The following is an 18,877-nucleotide window of genomic DNA, read 5'->3' on the forward strand; positions in this document are numbered from 1 at the left end:
TCACTATCTGGAAGGTTAGGATATGTATGGCCATTTACCCCTGGTCGGTACGTCAGTCGATACATAACCCGGATACTCCTGTCAACGCTCGGCAGAGCCGCCCAATGTGATGGCCGAATCTGCGAAATACATCGCGATGGTGTGAGTTGCCTTCTGCTTCAGACCTTGTGTTATTCTGAGAAATGAAACGATTCGTGTCGGATCCGCAGATCCATCCATTTCAAACTGTAAATTAGTTATGCAAAAGAGGCGGCAGCTCGACCGTGTTCCAAAGCGGCTTCGGACTCGGGGCGCCCTGAGGACAATATCTTCAGTGCTGTTTTTCGCGCGATCTACCGAAGCCTTCTCGCCCCGTTGCGCTTTCGTGACGAGAAAGCCGTGTCACGCTAAATCCACCTCCCGGCGTTTCATTTTCGCTCCGAAGGGATCGGGATATTTTCGTCCGGAGGATGAAGAAAGCGTCCTGCCAAAAACCTACGAGCCCATGATGGAATATCCAGGAACGATGCGTCCGGGCCGTACTCCGGAAAACATGCCTTTCCACGATTTACCAATTGGTGACAATGATCCAGATCCAGTACCTTGGCCTCACTTTCAACAAATCGAGTGGCATCATCAGTGGGACCCCCCGCACGAACACCCCATCCCGATGGAGGACTTTATCGAAATGCACGGTCGCTGGGCTACTCCAGAAATGGAAGCCGCCATGCGAGCCGGTGTGCGACGGGACGTCCGGGATCGACGTGAACAGGCCGAAGCCGATAAAAGGGACATGATTATTACGGATGACGATGAAGATGATGACATCGCAGATATTGAGAATGATCCCATATCTTTGGGCGATGGCATGTTCGGAAAGCTTGGATCGGATGCGGATCGACTCGAAACTGCCGCAGCTACAGCGGCACCCAAGAAGGGAGAAATCGTGGATGATGCAGATGAGGACGAGGACGATGGTGCACTGGACGACTTCCTACTGGATCTAGGCTTGGATGCGGAGCTGGACGACGATTCTGATTCTTTGGACGACAAGAAGTCTTCCTCGAAAAAAAGTAGTACAAAGAAGGACGATGACCTCGATTTGGACGCGGCCCTGGGTTTTACGAACGACGAAGATGATGACGACGATGATGAGTCTAGTGTTGTCAAGAGTAACAGGGGAACTACGGCTATGATAAATGTAGATGACGATAGCGACTTAGAGTTTGGGCTCGATGACGACGATGATATCGATGATGGTGTTGACACGGTACCATTGGATGACTTCAACGACAGCGAGAATCTCGACACGGAAGATGTATTTGACGACGGTGGCTTTGATTTTGATGACGGTGATGGTGGTGGCGATGGCGGCGACAGCTGGTAGTGTTTTCATAGACCTTGTGCAAAAGACAAAAAGCTATCTATACCATGTTTACAGTGTGTTTTTCATGCTATCAATTTGATGAATGTCTGTTTCGTCTAAAAACTGAGCATTTTCCTTATTGAGTAGGCGTGCCAATTCTCGGATGTGCGTGCGTTGACTCGAACGGGGAATCACGCCCATGTTGTGGTGGAGCGCCCAGCTCAAAACTACTTCTGCCGTGGAACGCTCGTGCTTGACAGCAATATGTTGTACAATAGGACTCATCAGAACAGGATTTTGAACCACATTTCGATGTTGCGTTCCCAAGGTACTATATGACACAAATTCAATGCCGTTTTCCTGACAGACTCGGCGCAAGTCGTCCGCTGGTTGGATAGGATCGGCGAAGGCCTGAACAACGTCTGGAATGCGCGGAGGTGCCCCCGACGATTCCGCTTTGGCTATTCGCTCACGGATGTACGTCAACAGGTCTACTAACTCCTCCACCCGGATGTTGGAAAGTCCAATCCGTCGCGCAGAATAATCTAGTCCGACGACCGCTTCCATGGCCAACCACGACTCGCGCAAAGGCAGCAGCGGGGGGTGATCGTCGCACCTCGGGTGCCATCCTTTCCAACAGGTGGGTGCGTGGATGTAGTAAATATCGAGCGGAAAGGGTTTGGCTATCTCGATACCGTTGTCCGCCAGCATCGCTTCGTCCCGACAAAAGCCGACCAACTCTCGACGACTGTTCGCTGCGTTGCGACGAATGTTTTCCGTGCTCGTGAGACTCCAGGGTGGAATCTTGGTGGAAACACGCAAGTTCTGCAATCCACACTCTGGTTGTGTACCAGCTTGGCAAACCTGCCCTTCGCTATCGAGACACTCGTCATCCAGTACAGAGTCATCTTTCGTTGAAAAAAATTCTTCCAATGCCCGACCTACGGCAGCTTGATCGTACCACCAGTCGGCTTCAGCGGTATCGAAGGCCCGAAAGCCTTCTTCAAGCGCCATGTACACTACGTTCGCACAACTTTCTCCCAGTGCGGCCGTCCCGAAACCAACCCTAGCTGTTGCATTATCGTGTTGCGTTGCAACGGTCGAGGACGATGCAACCATTGTGGTGGCAAAGAAAACGATGACGCGCAAACAGAAAGAAGTGACCATAGTCTACACAACGTTCTAACCTGTTGCTGTTTCCTCCTGGATAATGCAAAATCGCTGCGCAATCTTCCATCAAATGACGCAAGTCTTTTTTTGGCTGGAAGAATGAACTTACATGTCAATGTAAGTAGCATCACACCATATTCAGGCTATTCTTTTACGATTGCCTTGTGGGGGAGGACATTCTTGCTGACTATCAATCCGCTTACAGTGGTTCCTGGTCAGACATCCCATCTAACAATACGCTGCATCACTATCGACTCTACGTATAATTCCAGTACCATACTCGTGGACTAAATTTCACACGCGCTTTCTTCTTGGGTAACCAATCAAATAATGTCATTCTTCATAGCTCGCTCACGTCGACCAATAAAAACACGACCGATGTGGAGAACAGTTCGATTTCCGATCGACCATTGTTTTCGAGGCACTGATTGTCGTGACACCGGAGTTCCCACCGTGCCGTGCCACCTTTCCAAACGAACCCACTCGCCTCCCTTCTTCAACAGCACGGTACTCTTCGTCTTTCCGAGTCGGATAGACCGACAGTCAGCAAGTCAAGTCGAGTCTTCCGCTCGTTTGAAGACAGCGGAGGCCTGCCTTTATTATTTCGACATCATCTCAGTCGCGCTAAAGACTATCCTTCTTCATTGCTCGCTCCTACTGCCGCAAAATTCTTTCGTTGCCTTCAATTTCAGTGAAACTGTTCGAATGCACAGAATTGGTTCCCGTGTCAATCCGCAAATGGCGTCGCCGATGGCGTGCCTGGCGCCGACCGACCCCCGGAAACTCTTTCGGATCGGCTTGGTCTTGTTCGATATTAGTTCTCCGGATCGGGCGGTAGCCGCAATTTCAAACCCAGTTTCCAACTGTATCATTACGAGTCTCGTCGTCTTGAACCCAGACGACAGCCATCCGAGCAACGGAGATGAAACGAATAGAGCCACTGATCCGGAAGTGCCGTTGCCAGAGCGAGAAAGCGAATCGAAAGCTTGGCTGGAACGGTGCAATATTGTAAACGGTGATTCGGTCGCGTTGGAGTACGGGTCGGAAGGCTTTCAGCACGTACTGGACAGCGATATTCACGCCTTGTATATCATTGTGCCTACGGACCAACAAAGGGAATACGTGCTACCCGCCATCAAGGCAGGCAAGCACGTATTGTTGAATGACCCGGAATCCACGTCTTACGACGATTTCTTCGAGCAGTTGAACGATGCACGGCAAAACAATAAGCTTGTACAGTTCTCGACTATGTTTGTTCATCATCATCGGGTCAAGACCTTTCTCGATTGTGTATTGTACGAAAAATTCGGCAAAATTGAAACGATCAATGCTATGCTCAGCGTCAATTACAGTGATTTGCACAAGGTTGGCGTAACTCTCCCCCTAGAAGCTGGTCAGGGCTGTATCCGTCGTCTGGGACGGTTCTGCGTCCTGATTTCGGCGCTCATGTTGACTAGACTCGGTTCTCGGCCCGTCTCCGCCCGGGTCAAGGCCATTGAATACTCCGAAGCCGGTCAGCCGGTCTCGGCAGATTGTGCCGTGCACTTTACCGAGAATCGAATATTGAATTTCCACGTGTCGTACGATGCCAACTCTCCGACTCGACAAGTCCTGGAAGTCCGTTCCCGGGATCGGTACGCCACCATGACGGACTTTGTCATCCCCCATCCTGATGGACTGGCAACTTACCGTATCTATGACAAGGAAATGAACAAAATGACCGGGAAACTCGAAGTGGTACGGGGCGAAGCGTTGGATGTACCATCAGGGCCGCCTCAAGACGTTATGATGTGGCGGAGATTTTGTGATCTTTGTCGGAATATCGATAGTTTAGGATGGCAGAACAACCCGGCCACAGCGGGAGCGCGGGAACTTGCCAACGTTGCTCTGCAAACCAAGCGTATTCTGAGTACCCTTGAAACTTGTTTGCAGCATGGCGTTTCCCATAAGGACAGCGTGCCCGTACACGCGTGTTCTGTAGAATAGTATTTTTGTTTCGTCACTGGTGTCTCTTGAAAAAGTTTACTATGATATGGCGCTTGTTGGGCGAGGTATGAATTGATTAGGCTAGGAGAGGTGGCCGAGAGGGAAGGGCTTCTCACTTGAAGTGCTCTATATGTTCCGTGACCAAAGACAATCACGTCATTGCACTTTCCGAGAATGCCGCTTTACTTACAGTTAGAATATTTTATGTTCGTCCTCATGCTGACTTGTTGGAAACAAATTTTTTCACATCAGCACATTGACAGTGACATGGCGAGACGAAGTCTAAATATTGTTTTGCGCCTGTCGCAATTTCACGGGACTGACTATGAAAAGCGTTTTGGGGTATCTGCAAATTCCCTGGAACTCAAGAGGTCTTGACTGTAGGCATCCGAAATCAGCATCGAAACCATGGCGAAACGGGACGACCGCAATGAAAGTAGACCTTCGTTTCATAGACTTGAACGTCCATCCAAGTGCCCTTCTTGCTCAAGATTAATACGAGTGAAAACAGGTGCCCGCTTAGCATCATATCTGGGATTATGCATCGTTGCGTTTCATTGCTGGAACACGAGAAGTTTCTATTCGAAACTAACTGAAAACCATGCCCGTGGTCGAATCTCTGACGAAGTTGAAGATGAAAGTGGCAGAATCAGTCTTACCTGTATAGAAGCGGTGGAAGGACTTGTTAAAGGTAGGAATAACTATGGTGTGAAGAACATCTGCAAGTAGTGAATCCTCTCGGAAATGCGAATCTAAAAATGGTTTTTACATCAATACTTTTGCAGGGAAGATTCTCTTGATTGCGATTGACTTTGACCTCACAATCATTAGCATACATACTGGTGGTAGATGGAAGTGGTCGGCAGACGATCTGGTTCCGTATGTCCGACCAGAGTTTCGGTGCATTATATGCGAATGCCTACAAAAAGACATCCATGTCGCTGTTGCAACGTTCTCCGATCAAGTCGACTTAATCAGTGATGTACTCGCTGCTACAGTTGCTCATGATGATGCAGCTCAGATACCTATCTATGGAGGAACCGCGAATGTTAGAGGGTCTTTTGAAGGGAAAAGAAGTCAGCTCCTCCTGGCAGTAGAGCATGTCGAAGCGAAGACGGGTTTAAGTCTCCCGAAGGAGGCGACAGTCCTCGTTGACGACGACAGAGCAAACATCGCGAGAGCCAAGAAGGATGGTTACAAAACTATTTTTTACGATCCTACTATCCCCCATAATAAATTTCCGTCTTTTTGAAATATACAACTTCTTTAAAATGTGTTAAGCCTGAAACTACGAAGCACAAAACTGTTTTCCAGGCTCGCTTATCTTCACCCCAATTCGACCAAAGAACCTGCTCCTCGGCCTTCGACAAAATAATTTGATTTACCATACGTGGCAAGCCTTGCAGCAGCTTCCAGAAAAATCCTCTCGTCCGTGGACAACATATGATGCATACACTTGCTGCCATTAAAGTGCGGGTGCTGGGTGGTAAATTTGGGACCAAACCTTGGCTTCATCACACGGGAAACACCTCGAAGGCCAACCTCCTTGCCGGCAAACGAGATGTCATCATTCGATGTATCGGAAGTGACGCTCATTGGAGAGATCGCACGCTGGGTCAAACTTCTAGAAGTGCACACAGTAAAAGGGTCATGTGGCACAGCAGATGGCCGCCAGAGAGGAGGAGGACCTTGGAGCGGGCGTCCCAGTAACGATGAATTGCAGGATCTAGTAACAAGACGGTAGTCATGTAGATCACGGCTCGCGCGATTCCATACCTTGCTACCCAAATATACTCCATATCTTGTTGCGTTTCGATCGCGGAGCTTCACTTTGTGCGCACTAGAGTCCAGTTTGGCTACGCAACGGTCGCCTCCAGCAATAGCAACAATCATCGTCGGAATTTCTGTTTTGCATCTATGGGTGTTTTTTTGATACGGGAAGAAAAGCGATTCTTGGGCCGTAGGCTTTTCTTCAGTCGTGGAACATGGAGGCTGCACAGTGTCGGCCCTTTGTCGACAAGTTTTGTTCGAGAGCAGGCGAGGGGCAGCCTTTATTGGTCCCACCGCTTTCGTTTTCATAAGAGATTGCTTTTCCTGTAGATCAGAGCAGAAACGCATACTTCGCCAAGTCTTTTCGCGTCTAACGAAATCTGAAGTCCAACTGGACAGCATCAAATTGTGTCAAGAGTTTCATTCGATGTCGGAAGTTGCACACGAATGCTTCCTGCCTCTCGAGGGTTCTCCGACTCTTGACGTTCCGGTTACTCTTGGAAGCAACTATGACTTAAATTTACGTACGTACCACGTCCATTTCTTTAATCTTTGCTGCGTGGACCAATGACATCATAAATATAGTTGGAAATGCGACATGTCAGCAATTTTAGTCTCTTAAATCTATTTAGCTGCCTTGTGTTCGCAGTAAGAGGAGTTCGCGCTCGGGTTCGCAACTTTCTTCCGATGGATTTTAAGGAAGCAAGACAAATGCCTGAAGCATCTAATACCGTTTCCAAGGCCAATTTTGAAAAACTGCTTATCTTGCATGGCGAAGTGTGGACGTCATCTTTGAAGATTCAACAAGGCAATAGCATTTGAGCAGTCGCGAACAAATTGGCGAAAGTCCAATACCAGAACAGAAATAGTTTCTATCATAAACGACATCAGTTTCTGGAATCGTGGGTCCTTGTCCCTAGCCTTGGTTGTCTGTCTTACAGTTACTTACAATAGAGCTCCTCTTAAAACTATCCGACTGGTAAACCCTATCTCTAGCATCATTTTTTCGCAGATTACGCTCTTTACAGTTACTACGCTCTCAAACACCATACGACCAACCTTCCTTCGCCTTCAAGACGATGGATAATGGCATGCGCTCCAACTATCGTCAATAAGGAGCCATTTGTAAGTCTCTCAAGAGAAATTGGCTTGTACTCTATCTATGTACGAGAGAACCCTCCAAAGTTAACACTCACTGTCAGTGCATTTCGATCGAGTTGGATACCCCATTCCACTGTGTAATGGAGAGATAGACTTGCCTTTTGTCCGAGACGGTGCCAAGTGCCAGATGATGAGCAGGTTGGTTTGACATGCCCGGAAGCGTTCACCTAATCCTTCCAAATGTCACGCTGATGCAACCTGATGCGGCACAAGGTTCTTGTTTGACCCCAATTTAAGCAAGCTGCCGGCAGACCGCGCTATGACCGTACAGATGGACCGCTAACGTCAAATTGCGTAATTATTGCCACATAATATACATATCAGCATTTGTGTTTCTGTAAATGTAGCTCCCTTAAACGATGTAGTCCAATTGCACCAAGATAATAATCATGATGACAACAAGGCTAACCAGCTCCTTTATCATCAAATGTCATCCTCCGAGTGCTGTCAATAAAATTACCAAATCTATCTAGTTCTAGTTCCTCCTCTGATTCAATGTCTTCAATATCCTCATTGTCGCTCGGGGGCAAATCTTCTGACATGTCGTATGCTCCATCGTGCAGGAGTCCTCGATCCATCTTTTCGTTTTCGTCATTGAAATCGTCGTCGCTGCGTTTATGAGTTTCATTTTTCTCGAGCCATTCATTTTGCCTAGTAACAACATCGTCCGCGGTGTCACAGGATGAGTACAGCTCCAGAAGCTCTCCATTGAGCTTGAGAAATTCGTCTCCCCAGGAGAATTCTTTGAGAAGCGACTTGGCGGCTTCCTTTCTCCCACAGATGTACAATGTCGCCGCGCCGGCTTCCGCACAGCTCAGTTTACTTGGTCGACCGTAGTTGACAGTGTTTGCGGCGACGAGGAATGGAAGTAAACGGTGGTGGCCGGACTGCATTTGACGAAACGGAATTTCATCCAATCGCGCCCAAGAACAGTCAATCAGTGACATCCCAGACTGCTCTAAGATCATCGCATCTGCTGGACTCACCGAAACTTCTCCGCGTGGACTCAGAACGATACCACGAAACGGCTGTTTCAACGGCATCCGTTGTAATTTGCCGCGCTTTGCTAGCCGGGCGCCAGTACAACGTTTGGGATCACACTGAGCAAAGTCCCACATACGTAGCCGCAGTCCTTTCAGTGGATCGATGGCTATTTGGCAAAACTCCGTACTATCCAGCTGTTCCACGTTTCTCCGCTTGACGTCCGCCTCGCCACTCGTTAAAGAATCCTTGTTAGCGTCACGTCGATGCGCCGCTTTTCCGGAAACCTTATTCCGAGTACCTTGTGGCTTCTTTTTCGCTCCCGCGACTGCACCTTTTTGCTTCATTGAAAACGGATGTGGTTAGATATCGTTCGAACATTAACGTTCAGCTCTGGAGGTATCGAAATTTGCGCTGCAGGCCGTATCGATACGTGACAAGGTGCCGACAGAGAACGGATTTCTTGGTTCGAAAGTCGTATCAAAGATTCCTCCTTGCTGCATAGAAGTGAGGACAGACTGTGAGCTAGACCGACCGACTGAAAATGTCCTATACGACTTTGATGATATTTTCCTGCGTAAATATATTTTTCGTTTTTCATGGAGTTTTTCATTTTCTTGTTCTCGAGATATGCTCTCAACCATCCGCAATGTAGTGCCGCGACTCGTTTCCTTTTCTCCTCCTGACGAACATCTGCGATTTTCTCACGAATTCCAGCTGGACGCATTTCGGTGTCCCGGACCAACACAAATATGGCCAGTCGACGATCCATTCCAGCTGCCCTGCTGCTGCTGCTGGTCGCTGGGTTAATATCAACCATCAATGGTTTTTCCAGTCGACAAATGAGGTCGCATTCTTGCGCAAACTTGACCCAGTGCTGGAGCAAGGGTTTTGGCGGTGAGGGTCGTGCTGGGTTCGGCGCAAAGACACCACCCGCAATCAAAAAGGCGAATCAGAGATCGGCCGTGAAGCGAGCGCAAAAATCGTATGGTGGAGCCTCAGCTCGTGAGATCGCACAGGCCACTCAGCAAAAGATTGAGAATGAAATGATGAATTTACCGCCACACTATCAAATGGCGACACAGCTATACCAGCAACTTCAAACAAGGAATGCACACGTCGCAGATCTGACGGTCTTGGAGCAAGCCGGCTTGAGCCTCCAGGAATTGGATGGGGCCAAACGAGCGCAAGACAAGTTGGAGCGACTGTACCTTGAGTACGACTTTTCGGAGAATGACTTACATAATGTTTTCCAAAGGATAACTTGGGACGCTTCGGCTGACGCCAAAGCTGCGAAAGCTATGCTGGGTGAAATGCCGAAGGAGATCTCGGACCGCGTGGACCGTGCATGTAGTTATGTTGCCGATGGCGTACTAGCTGCTGGTCCATCCGGCCGCTGTTTAGACGTCGGATGTGGATACGGTGTTTTGGTTCCCCATCTTATCGAGAGCGGGATTGCGCTCTCTCAGATCTACGGCGTTGACCTGAGCACAGAAATGATTCGCAATGCTCGAGAGCAGCATCGCGGAGCTACGTTCGAAGCCGCAGACTTTTTAGAAGAATATCAAGATTTGAACGATGAGGTCGGATTCGACAGTATAATATTCTGCTGTTCATTGCATGATCTACCTGATCTTCCCAGGTCTTTGCGTAAAGCTGCATCTCTACTACGCTCTCAAGGGAATCTGATAGTTGTTCACCCACAAGGTGCATCACACGTGACCAAGCAAATGAAGTCCAACCCTGTCATGGTGAAAAGAGGTTTGCCAAACGCGGAGGAGCTGCGTGCTATGAAACTTGAAGGGCTTGAATTGCAAATCGAGCCTACCAAAGAGGGCTCACGAGAAGAGCTAGAAAGAGGCTATCTAGCGGTTTTTCGCATAATATAATGTCACTTGCGCTACGGCTAGAGAATGTAGATAGGATGAAAAGTTTTTATGGAGATTCCGTTTACGGGCGCCTAGCTAGTAGAGTAGAAACTCAAGGATAGGGTTGTCGATTTCAAATTCCACAAATCGCGGCAGATCATTTCTTCACCATCCGTACGCCCCCGTTTTCTCGAACCGCCGGTGAGATGGAGCTGCCGACTCGAGGAAACACTCTGGATACCACTTACATCACGAGAGGAACCGATTCTTTTCTAAGTTGTTAAATCATGCGACGTGTCAGTGCTCTCTCAATATGCTCCTTTTGCTTTTTGGTTTATTCCGAAGGTTTTACCGGCATTTTATCGCGGGACGCCGTTGCACAATGCAGATTGCCTCTCTTCGCCACCAGGGACCAAAGTTCGCTGACTTTTCGCTGCGACATTCAATACACATCAGAGGTGCTACCGGAATGCGGAAAAGAGGAGGCTGCTGCGTTTCTGTTCCGACCCGAAACACGTGATCTTTTGCTGAGTGCCGGTGGCTCCCGCCTGGTCAAGGAAGTGCTCGTTACTCCAGAGATCAAAGGCATGTGGGTGGAAGCTTGCCAAAGGTACTACAGTCAGGAAGACTTTCCAGAAAAGGGGGACAAAGTCATGGTAGTGGGAACCGAGATAAAGTTTCCTGGATTGAAACTGATGATCAAAGCTTTGAGTGGCGTAAAAGCCTACTCAACTGACGACGGATTGTACATATACAAGTTCTACAGTATTGCCGAAAAGCAGCAAGTAGAGGGAGCATTGCCGGTAGTTTGGCTATTCAACCAAATAACGGGAGCCAAGGACAAGCCTAATGGATTTGGCCCCTCCAACGCCTGGTCCAAGACTTGTGTCTCAATTGTAGAGCTTGGCGCTGGAACTGCTTACAACTTTGACTGCACTTTTGAAATCAAAATGCAATTTCCCGCTACTCTTCTGCGACTCCTCCCAGCGTCGAAGGAAATGGTAGAAGAGCAATCAAGTATTACAATACGGAACACCCTATTCAAGGACATTGTTAAAGCCGTTGATGCTTCACACAAAGCTTTTTCTCAAAGGTGTGATTCGACTCTTAAAGTTTAACAGCAAACAAATAGTCTGGGAACACAACTGGAACACAAGAGTGAGCTTTTAATGCCTGCCTACGGGTAAGCAACTCCGCTTCTCGGCAGGGAGGTCAAGCAACCATTCTATTTTAGGTATGACGGCTCTGTTTGGCGAAGAATGTCAATTCAATGCGCACGAAAGCGAATCGTGATGACATTTTCAAATCCTTATTTTGCATGACTCCGACGCTCCACCTGTTGCGTTCATGTAGCAACCTAGCCCAATGCACTTTGTCATATTTCAAAGGCTAGAGATTAGAATAGAAACTAATACCCTCTACATGACAGAGCATGATGCGTAGCAGAAACTTTAATTCACAGTCACGAGTTGACGTCAATCAAAGACACAGTCAATACACGACCCAACCCAATTCACCGTTTCCGGGTCTATGGTTGAATATTTTGTCGAAAGATACGTAGAAAAAGGTCCAGACTGTCTGTGGTTTCTTTGTCAGTCAGAATCCACATACCGTTTGGTCGTGTGCAGCTTCGATTGACAGCTATTGCTTTGCGATTCTCTTGTTTGACAGTGAAGCCAATTGCCAAAATGATCGTCATGGGAAGAATTTCTTTTACTGTTTGTTGCTGGCTGATTTTGCCGATCACGGCCTTTCAAGTCTCCAGAAACCTTTTGACCAAATCAGTAAGAGATCGTCAAGATGCGGTGCTATGGTCGACAAGAAAAGATTTTGTCGCAACTATGACGGGTGCTTCTTTGGTCCTTGCTACGATCGGAGCTTTTCCTCTGGAGCCGGCTGTGGCATCAGGAGGTGCGACGGCGGGGGGAGTGTACCTTTTGTCAGCCAAACAGCGCTACAACGATCGCGTTAGCAAGGGTGTCGCCGGATTTTTGGCACTTGGGGCTGCATTGGAAAATGGTGATATCGATTCAGTCAGGGCGTTCTTTGCTAGCGAAGAGGTCGGATCATGGAAAGATTTTAGTGCCGCAGGATATCTGCTTGCTAATGCCTTTCGCCGCAACTCTTCTGCTGCTCCCGATACTCTCCCAAGCGTCAAGAAATGGAAGGCGTATACCGCTGAGGTTGAAAACATGAATAAGGCTTTGAAAAAAAAGGACACGAAAAAAGCGCTTGATTCCTACGCAGTGGCTTCGCTCGCCTTAGATGAGTATTTGGAGAAAGTCGAGCTCCCGCCCGGAAAAGATCTCCTGGTTGCAAGCTAGCGCTTTTGATCCATTTATCCAATCCGGCGATGTAATAACGCTTGAATGCTTGCGCGTGGCTACGTATTTATCACTCTGCGACAAGTAAACGATTTGTATGGGAGACGAAGTCGGCCCTACGTCAACTGCCTCATATTCAATCGTTAGAAATAAGCTTGAATTTTCGAAAGCTCTGTACCATATTTTGCAAGAAATTAGTTTCTTTTGCTAAAAGATTTGGATCAGTTTCTGACTCATGTGCTGAAAATAGGAAACCTATCTCAAGCCAATGGGACGAATGGAAGCAATTTGCGTTCCAGAGTGCGAGGAAGATTGTTTCGTGGCTTTTGGATACCTTTTACTTTGTTTCCAAAACTAGTCTCTCTAGTAGAACACATGATCCGATCTATATATTGTTCTTGAATATGCTCGGAAGAAAGCAAGTATACTCACAGAAAATAAGGCCATAAGCGTATGACGAATGGCGACAAACAATCACATCAGGTCACAATTTCTCCAGGACAAGTAGATGAACCATTCGAGTGCGTAACATAAAATAAAAAATTTAGCGTTTTATTTAGATAAATCTGACAACATTCAACTTTCGTTTAATAGCTTTTTTTGTATCTACTAAACATAATTGTAGCTCCTCAATACTATTAGGACGTTTTTCCGAGAATGGACACGCCGGACACGCTAACGAACCATGCCGCTAAAACATCCGATTGTTGGAATGGAAAGGTTCAAACGAAAGTGCTGGTTCACTCAAAGTCCGTGAGAACACGACAAAGCAGAGTACTTTTTTGTAAGAAACGACGCTGCCATGGCCGACAAAAAGATTCCTGAAGCCGAACCCATGAACATTGCTACCATCTCTGCTGGCTTCGAAAAGGGCGATTTCCTGGTCCGCGAAGAACAAGGGAACAGAGTTTACTTTGACTTTTTCGAAGAGGTAAATGGATGACAGAGTTATTACTGTCTTGGCACGGTTGGCTGGCCGTGCCTTCTCGAGATCGGACTTCAAAGTGCTAGCCCATGCATCTAACTTTCTAGTTTTCTATTCTTAGGCCTTCAACTATATTTCCAACAAAGGATACTCACGTATGTCGAGAGAGGATGAAAAACACTGGGTCGATCTCATGAATGTTATCCACGACAGCGTAAAAGGCGGTATGAAGTATAACACTGGAACGCTTCTGATGGTGCTTAACAGGGCCGTTACGGACGCACACATTGTGGCTGCCGAAAAAGCGGAAAAGCAGCCGAAGAAGTCAATGACACCTTCCAAGTCTGACTCCAAATCGATGAACCCATAAAGTTGGTCTGCCGAAGCAAGTCGAGGGTTTTTGTGGCGATCATCGGGCGTGACTGCCTTGTGCAGCTGAAATGGACATCGTCCACAACGTTCGTGTCAACTTTTAAGTAAAGGCTGGTATGATTATGTTAATTTATAATCCTGAAAGGGGTTTACATTAGTTTGGATTTGATGCTCTCATTGAATGCGAGTCCCAACCATTAGACCCCGGAAGCCTTCCGACTTTGTCGCTCCCTCAAACCTTTCGATAAGTTGAGGATACTCTTAAGCAAATTTGTGTTCAGAGGTTTAGACTTCGCAGGGTGCAGCTGGTGAGAGGTGCTTTCTCCATATTCAATAGAGCTTGCAACAAGCTCCATAAACGAATCCAGACGCTGTAGTTAAAGAGTGCGAAATCAGAATGTGCTGCGATTGTATACCTTATGGAATGCAGATCGTAACTTACGTCAAGAGAATTTCCAAGATCTTTAAGGATGAGCTGCTCCCTTTCGGTATCTGAAGATAGACGAAGGCAATATGCTAGTAGTCTCAGATTGCGACCCTTCTCATCAGGGGCAAAAGCAGCTTCGGCTTTTATTCTTTCCCGCAATAGCGTGAGCAATAGAAGCAACTGTTCTGAAGGGGAGCTTGGAATCCGCCGACCGCTCTGTGCTATTGTTGAGCTTGCTGACTTTTCATACTCCTCTATCAAAACCCGCTTCACCATTGGATCTTTTGGATCTAAGGATTCAACTCTATACCCGTCTTCTATTGTGCTGTTCCAAAGACTATCCAACCGGTCGTCAAGTTTAATGTCTTCTTGCTCCAAAGCCTCTGACTCTGACCACTGTAGGTCTAACTTTGTTGCCAGTAATTGATCCACTTTTTGTTGTTGCTGTCGTATGGCATCGGTCAGATATTCCAGTAGAGAGTCGTTCAGCTCTCCTCCGTAGTCCCCCGTGTCATCGCTTGTCCTAGTCATTGAAGCCAGTGAAATATCTAGTCCTTCTACACCTTCCGCAACAAGCTTATCCAACAACAAAGCCGACGTTTCTCGAGCAAGGCGCCGAACCTCAGCCCGTCGGTATCCTTCCAAAAATGCGCGAACCTTGGAAACCTCTCGGTAGTATCCTCCACCCTTCTCTGGATCATCGCCCCCCATGCCATCTTGGCCAATCGCTTGCAACTCAAATTGCCTCAACACATCCTGTAGCACTTCTCCACGACCGGCTCGTAACGCTTTCGAAGATTTTGTCAGCATATCGGTCGGAACCTTGCCTGGCTGGAAGCCTACAAAGGTTTCCGGTGGGCTAAAGGAAGGCAATCGCTCCGCCAAATCTTCTCCGAAAGCACCGACAAACGCGGGAGCGCCAGTCATGGACAGTAACACTTGCACCAGCTCCGTGATTTCTTCCTTGGCATTTTCTATTTGTTTGCTTGATGCCTTGGATTCGCTGTTTTGCAAATCCCAAGGTTGGCTTCCAGTATCACCGCTCGGGCTGTTCAAGGAATCCTGTAAAGCTGCTTGGCCAGGTTGAGCGGCAGCTATACCCGTCAAGTCGTTTTGGTCGGCCGAGTTGTAGACGGTCACCACTCGTTCTCCATTGGCGTTGGGTTCTGGTGGTGGAGGTGGAGCCGTGACAGCAGTATTGGGAATGAACGGTGTCGCCTTTTTGACTTCGCCAGTGACTTGCGGACCGTCTTCTCCATCCGTGTCTTTCCCAGACTGCGACGCGGCCGTGACGGTTGCTGATTTGGGGAGCTCGAAATAGAAAAAACCGTTCGCCGCTTCGTCGCTATCACCATCCAAGTCGTCGTCGTCACCAACAATTTCGTAACGTTCTTTTGAGTTTTCCGTTCCTTCTTGAACACGCTCGGCGCGCTCAAGCTGTCGTTGGCGATCTACCTCCGCCTGTGCGTTAGCGTGATCTCGTAGGCGTTCCAGTAATTCCTGTTTGGTCCCTTGGGTCGACAGCTGCATCTGTTCGCAGAATTCAACCAACTGGGATTTTTCAACCGCCTTCAATAAGGAAACATCGTCCAATATTTCGTCCTCTTCCTTATTGGCGTTCCTGTATTCTCTTTGTTTGGTCGACCACAGCACTCCGAACGCACGAGACTGGGGAATGGATGGTCGAAACGTTGGTGCCAAGGCATCCGTCTGTTCCAGAACTGTCAGAATAGCGGCCGCCGCCATTAGGAACCATCGGGACGGTTTCGGTAACCTTTGTCGGCAAAGCATGCTGCAATGATTTTCTCTTGAATCAATTAAAGGTCAAGATGCTGTGGAAGGTGTCCATACGGGTATTTTGGAGCATCGTGATGTACGCTTGCTTTGTATTCTTGGCACAAGTTTGATTGGCGCTCCGCGTAAGGTAGGAAATTAATTGACCCGTGATTATTCGTTGGAATTGCGCCGCTCCTATCCTTAATATACGACACGTACAATGATGATTATGGTCATGGAGCGGTATTGGAGTTTCACATTTCGTTTATTGTTCCGATACCGGAAGACTTTCCTATAGCGTCCGATTCATAACGGGAAAAGAAAGGAGTGCGCGTTTCTCCGCAGGGATTGGTAGTTTCCCTTACCGGTAACAGGTGTCGAATCGGAAGGCCTTCACTGTCAATCAATATCAACCTAGAACGCGTCTGTCCGTCGACAATGTTATAGGGCTATTGACCGCGCAAATTGTATTGGTCATACAATCGAGAGGAAAACCGTCGGCACTTTGGCGAGATGCTTCTCACATCTCTTGAGGCAGAGCTGCTTGTGGCAGTGCGTGATCCATCGGATTCTGTTCACAGTCAAACATACATCCTGCCGAGAAGTCGTGTCCACACGAGCTATATAGTATATTCCGATAACTTCATCGTTTGCTGGTTGACGATTCAAGCAAGTCTTTTACAAAATTTCCCGTAATTACTGAAAAGGCATTTCCTTGAAGTCTTGCTGCAGCAGCTGTGCCCTCACATTGGTCATCTCAATCATGTGTGGAATCTTTGCCATTTTCTCCTCTAGCCTTCCGGAAAGCGACCTGCGACGCGAGCTGATTTCCTGTTCTTCGCGGTTGCGTCATCGTGGTCCGGACTGGTCGGGTTACAAGGTAATCGAGGCCAATGTCGAAGCTGGCATTCCGCTTTCGCACGGTATCGCCCACGAAAGACTCGCTATTATGGATCCTGAGTCCGGATCGCAACCGCTAGTTTCGCACGACGGGTCCTTAATCGTCGCCGCTAACGGAGAAATCTACAACTACAAGGAACTCTACGAGACGCTCGAGACGCCTTACAAGGCCAAGACGGGGTCGGACTGTGAAGTCATTTTACCTCTCTACGAGCAGTTTGGTGCATCCATCGAAATTCCTCGGTTGCTGCGAGGAATGTTTTCCTTTATCTTATACGATCGCCACAATGATTCCTTTATGATTGTTCGTGATCATCTCGGTATTACACCACTCTATATTGGATGGGCGAACGATGGATCCGTGTACGTGGCTTCCGAGATGAAAAGTTTGGTAGGGCATTGCAGCAAGTTCCAGAACTTTCCTCCAGGACACATTTTCTGTAGCAAGGGAGAACATGCGGGCGAATTCCAACGGTGGTTCAACCCATCGTGGGCTCCCGAAATGAAGCCGGGCGTCCCCCTGCCGAAGCAACCATATCAAGCGGTACGTCCATAGCCTTATTGTTGAATGAAAACTTAATGGTCTGATTTGTCTCACCCACATGGATTGGTCTCGTTAGGATGTTCTCCGTCATGCATTTGAACGTGCCGTCGTTCGTCGTATGATGTCAGATGTCCCCTGGGGAGTTCTTTTGTCGGGAGGCCTTGATAGTTCATTGGTGGCTGCCATTTGTGCACGCCACATTGGTCGCCGCAGTGCATCCTTTCCCAAACTTCACTCGTTTACCATAGGTTTGGAAGGTTCACCCGACATTATTGCCGCGAAGAAGGTCGCTGACTACTTGGGAACCATTCATCACGCTTACACGTACACCATTCAGGAAGGTGCCGATGCTGTGCGAGACGTCATCAGGGCGCTCGAAACATATGACCTCACCACGGTCCGAGCGTCGACGCCAATGTATTTGATGAGCCGTAAGATCAAAGCCATGGGCATTAAGATGGTTTTGTCTGGAGAAGGCGCTGACGAAGTCTTTGGTGGGTACCTTTATTTTCACAAAGCGCCCAACGCGCAGGAGTTCATGGACGAGACGATTGACAAACTCAGCCGTTTGCATATGTATGATTGCTTGCGTTGCAACAAAGCAATGAGTGCTTGGGGTGTCGAACCGCGTGTACCTTTTCTAGATGCTGACTTTTTGGAAGTGGCCATGAACCTCGATCCGGAAGAAAAGATGATCCGTCTCGGTGAAGATGTTCCAAAGGAGGACCGTCGTGCCGAAAAGTGGTGTATCCGTAAGGCGTTCGACACCCCGGACGATCCTTACTTGCCTGATGACATCTTGTGGCGTCAAAAGGAACAATTTAGTGACGGCGTCGGCTATGGCTGGGTTGATCATTTGAAGGAAGTTGCGGAGCAGGAGGTGTCTGACCAGATGTTTGCAGCTGCAAAAAATCGCTTTCCCCACAACACGCCTACGACCAAGGAAGGATACCGCTATCGCATGATCTTTGAGGAGATTTTCCCGGGCGAAGCGCCGGAAAAGACCGTTCCAGGAGGCAAATCGATCGCTTGCTCAACTGAACGTGCTATGCAGTGGGATGCTTCTTTCGCGTCTCGGGCTGATCCTAGTGGACGTTCTGCAGGAGTCCACAGTGCAGCGTACGACGAAGCCTTTGAGGCGGATACCAAAGTTAGCGAGCCCGCTATCAAGAAGGCTAAAGCGTAGGCCAATACTTCGTTTCTAATCTTGGTTTGCAGTCAGGCAAGCACTGATAATCATTAAGTAATGCAACGGAAAGTATAATTTGAGAAGCATCTTTCACCTGTCAATAGCTAATATTTAGTATTTCCGTCATTTAAATTAAAGT

General features: G+C 48.0%; 12 protein-coding genes across 12 annotated transcripts; 8 read left to right on the forward strand and 4 right to left on the reverse strand.

Annotated features, from left to right (window-relative positions):
* Window positions 1–238: 238 nt before the first annotated feature.
* PHATRDRAFT_43683 (predicted protein) lies at window positions 239–1,393 on the forward strand (the record flags this gene model as incomplete). The annotated part of the gene is made up of 1 exon (XM_002177735.1): window positions 239–1,393. One exon carries the CDS (start codon window positions 239–241, stop codon window positions 1,364–1,366), a length of 1,128 nt encoding a protein of 375 aa, XP_002177771.1. The 3' UTR covers window positions 1,367–1,393.
* A 35-nt stretch (window positions 1,394–1,428) lies between these two features.
* PHATRDRAFT_43684 (predicted protein) lies at window positions 1,429–2,603 on the reverse strand (the record flags this gene model as incomplete). The annotated part of the gene is made up of 2 exons (XM_002178056.1): window positions 1,525–2,603; window positions 1,429–1,433 (listed from the first exon to the last, which is right to left on the reverse strand). Exons 1-2 carry the CDS (start codon window positions 2,510–2,512, stop codon window positions 1,429–1,431), a joined length of 993 nt encoding a protein of 330 aa, XP_002178092.1. The 5' UTR covers window positions 2,513–2,603.
* A 441-nt stretch (window positions 2,604–3,044) lies between these two features.
* Window positions 3,045–4,517, forward strand: PHATRDRAFT_43685 (predicted protein). Its single transcript, XM_002177736.1, has one exon. It carries the CDS (start codon window positions 3,221–3,223, stop codon window positions 4,499–4,501), a length of 1,281 nt encoding a protein of 426 aa, XP_002177772.1. The 5' UTR covers window positions 3,045–3,220; the 3' UTR covers window positions 4,502–4,517.
* A 392-nt stretch (window positions 4,518–4,909) lies between these two features.
* PHATRDRAFT_43686 (predicted protein) lies at window positions 4,910–5,759 on the forward strand (the record flags this gene model as incomplete). Its single annotated transcript, XM_002177737.1, has 2 exons — window positions 4,910–5,192; window positions 5,287–5,759. 2 exons carry the CDS (start codon window positions 4,910–4,912, stop codon window positions 5,751–5,753), a joined length of 750 nt encoding a protein of 249 aa, XP_002177773.1. The 3' UTR covers window positions 5,754–5,759.
* On the reverse strand, window positions 5,750–6,845 carry PHATRDRAFT_43687 (predicted protein; the record flags this gene model as incomplete). Its single annotated transcript, XM_002178057.1, has 2 exons — window positions 5,750–6,595; window positions 6,804–6,845. 2 exons carry the CDS (start codon window positions 6,843–6,845, stop codon window positions 5,828–5,830), a joined length of 810 nt encoding a protein of 269 aa, XP_002178093.1. The 3' UTR covers window positions 5,750–5,827.
* A 1,210-nt stretch (window positions 6,846–8,055) lies between these two features.
* PHATRDRAFT_9706 (predicted protein) lies at window positions 8,056–8,562 on the reverse strand (the record flags this gene model as incomplete). The annotated part of the gene is made up of 1 exon (XM_002178058.1): window positions 8,056–8,562. A coding segment is annotated over one exon (507 nt), but the record flags the coding sequence as incomplete, so codon positions are not given.
* Window positions 8,563–9,165: 603 nt separating this feature from the next.
* Window positions 9,166–10,354, forward strand: PHATRDRAFT_43688 (predicted protein; the record flags this gene model as incomplete). The annotated part of the gene is made up of 1 exon (XM_002177738.1): window positions 9,166–10,354. One exon carries the CDS (start codon window positions 9,166–9,168, stop codon window positions 10,300–10,302), a length of 1,137 nt encoding a protein of 378 aa, XP_002177774.1. The 3' UTR covers window positions 10,303–10,354.
* A 214-nt stretch (window positions 10,355–10,568) lies between these two features.
* PHATRDRAFT_32960 (predicted protein) lies at window positions 10,569–11,399 on the forward strand (the record flags this gene model as incomplete). Its single annotated transcript, XM_002177739.1, has 1 exon — window positions 10,569–11,399. The coding sequence occupies one exon, from the start codon at window positions 10,569–10,571 to the stop codon at window positions 11,397–11,399; it is 831 nt and encodes a 276-aa protein (XP_002177775.1).
* A 570-nt stretch (window positions 11,400–11,969) lies between these two features.
* PHATRDRAFT_43689 (predicted protein) lies at window positions 11,970–12,781 on the forward strand (the record flags this gene model as incomplete). The annotated part of the gene is made up of 1 exon (XM_002177740.1): window positions 11,970–12,781. The coding sequence occupies one exon, from the start codon at window positions 11,970–11,972 to the stop codon at window positions 12,603–12,605; it is 636 nt and encodes a 211-aa protein (XP_002177776.1). The 3' UTR covers window positions 12,606–12,781.
* Window positions 12,782–13,407: 626 nt separating this feature from the next.
* Window positions 13,408–13,900, forward strand: PHATRDRAFT_32962 (predicted protein; the record flags this gene model as incomplete). Its single annotated transcript, XM_002177741.1, has 2 exons — window positions 13,408–13,536; window positions 13,652–13,900. The coding sequence occupies 2 exons, from the start codon at window positions 13,408–13,410 to the stop codon at window positions 13,898–13,900; spliced, it is 378 nt and encodes a 125-aa protein (XP_002177777.1).
* A 108-nt stretch (window positions 13,901–14,008) lies between these two features.
* PHATRDRAFT_43690 (predicted protein) lies at window positions 14,009–16,120 on the reverse strand (the record flags this gene model as incomplete). Its single annotated transcript, XM_002178059.1, has 2 exons — window positions 14,009–14,273; window positions 14,345–16,120. The coding sequence occupies 2 exons, from the start codon at window positions 16,118–16,120 to the stop codon at window positions 14,100–14,102; spliced, it is 1,950 nt and encodes a 649-aa protein (XP_002178095.1). The 3' UTR covers window positions 14,009–14,099.
* Window positions 16,121–16,640: 520 nt separating this feature from the next.
* Window positions 16,641–18,872, forward strand: PHATRDRAFT_18337 (predicted protein). The gene is made up of 2 exons (XM_002177742.1): window positions 16,641–17,549; window positions 17,626–18,872. Exons 1-2 carry the CDS (start codon window positions 16,869–16,871, stop codon window positions 18,733–18,735), a joined length of 1,791 nt encoding a protein of 596 aa, XP_002177778.1. The 5' UTR covers window positions 16,641–16,868; the 3' UTR covers window positions 18,736–18,872.
* Window positions 18,873–18,877: the final 5 nt, after the last annotated feature.

This window comes from Phaeodactylum tricornutum, chromosome 2 (genome assembly GCF_000150955.2).
Source record: "Phaeodactylum tricornutum CCAP 1055/1 chromosome 2, whole genome shotgun sequence".
Lineage (NCBI taxonomy): Eukaryota > Bacillariophyta > Bacillariophyceae > Surirellales > Neidiaceae > Phaeodactylum > Phaeodactylum tricornutum.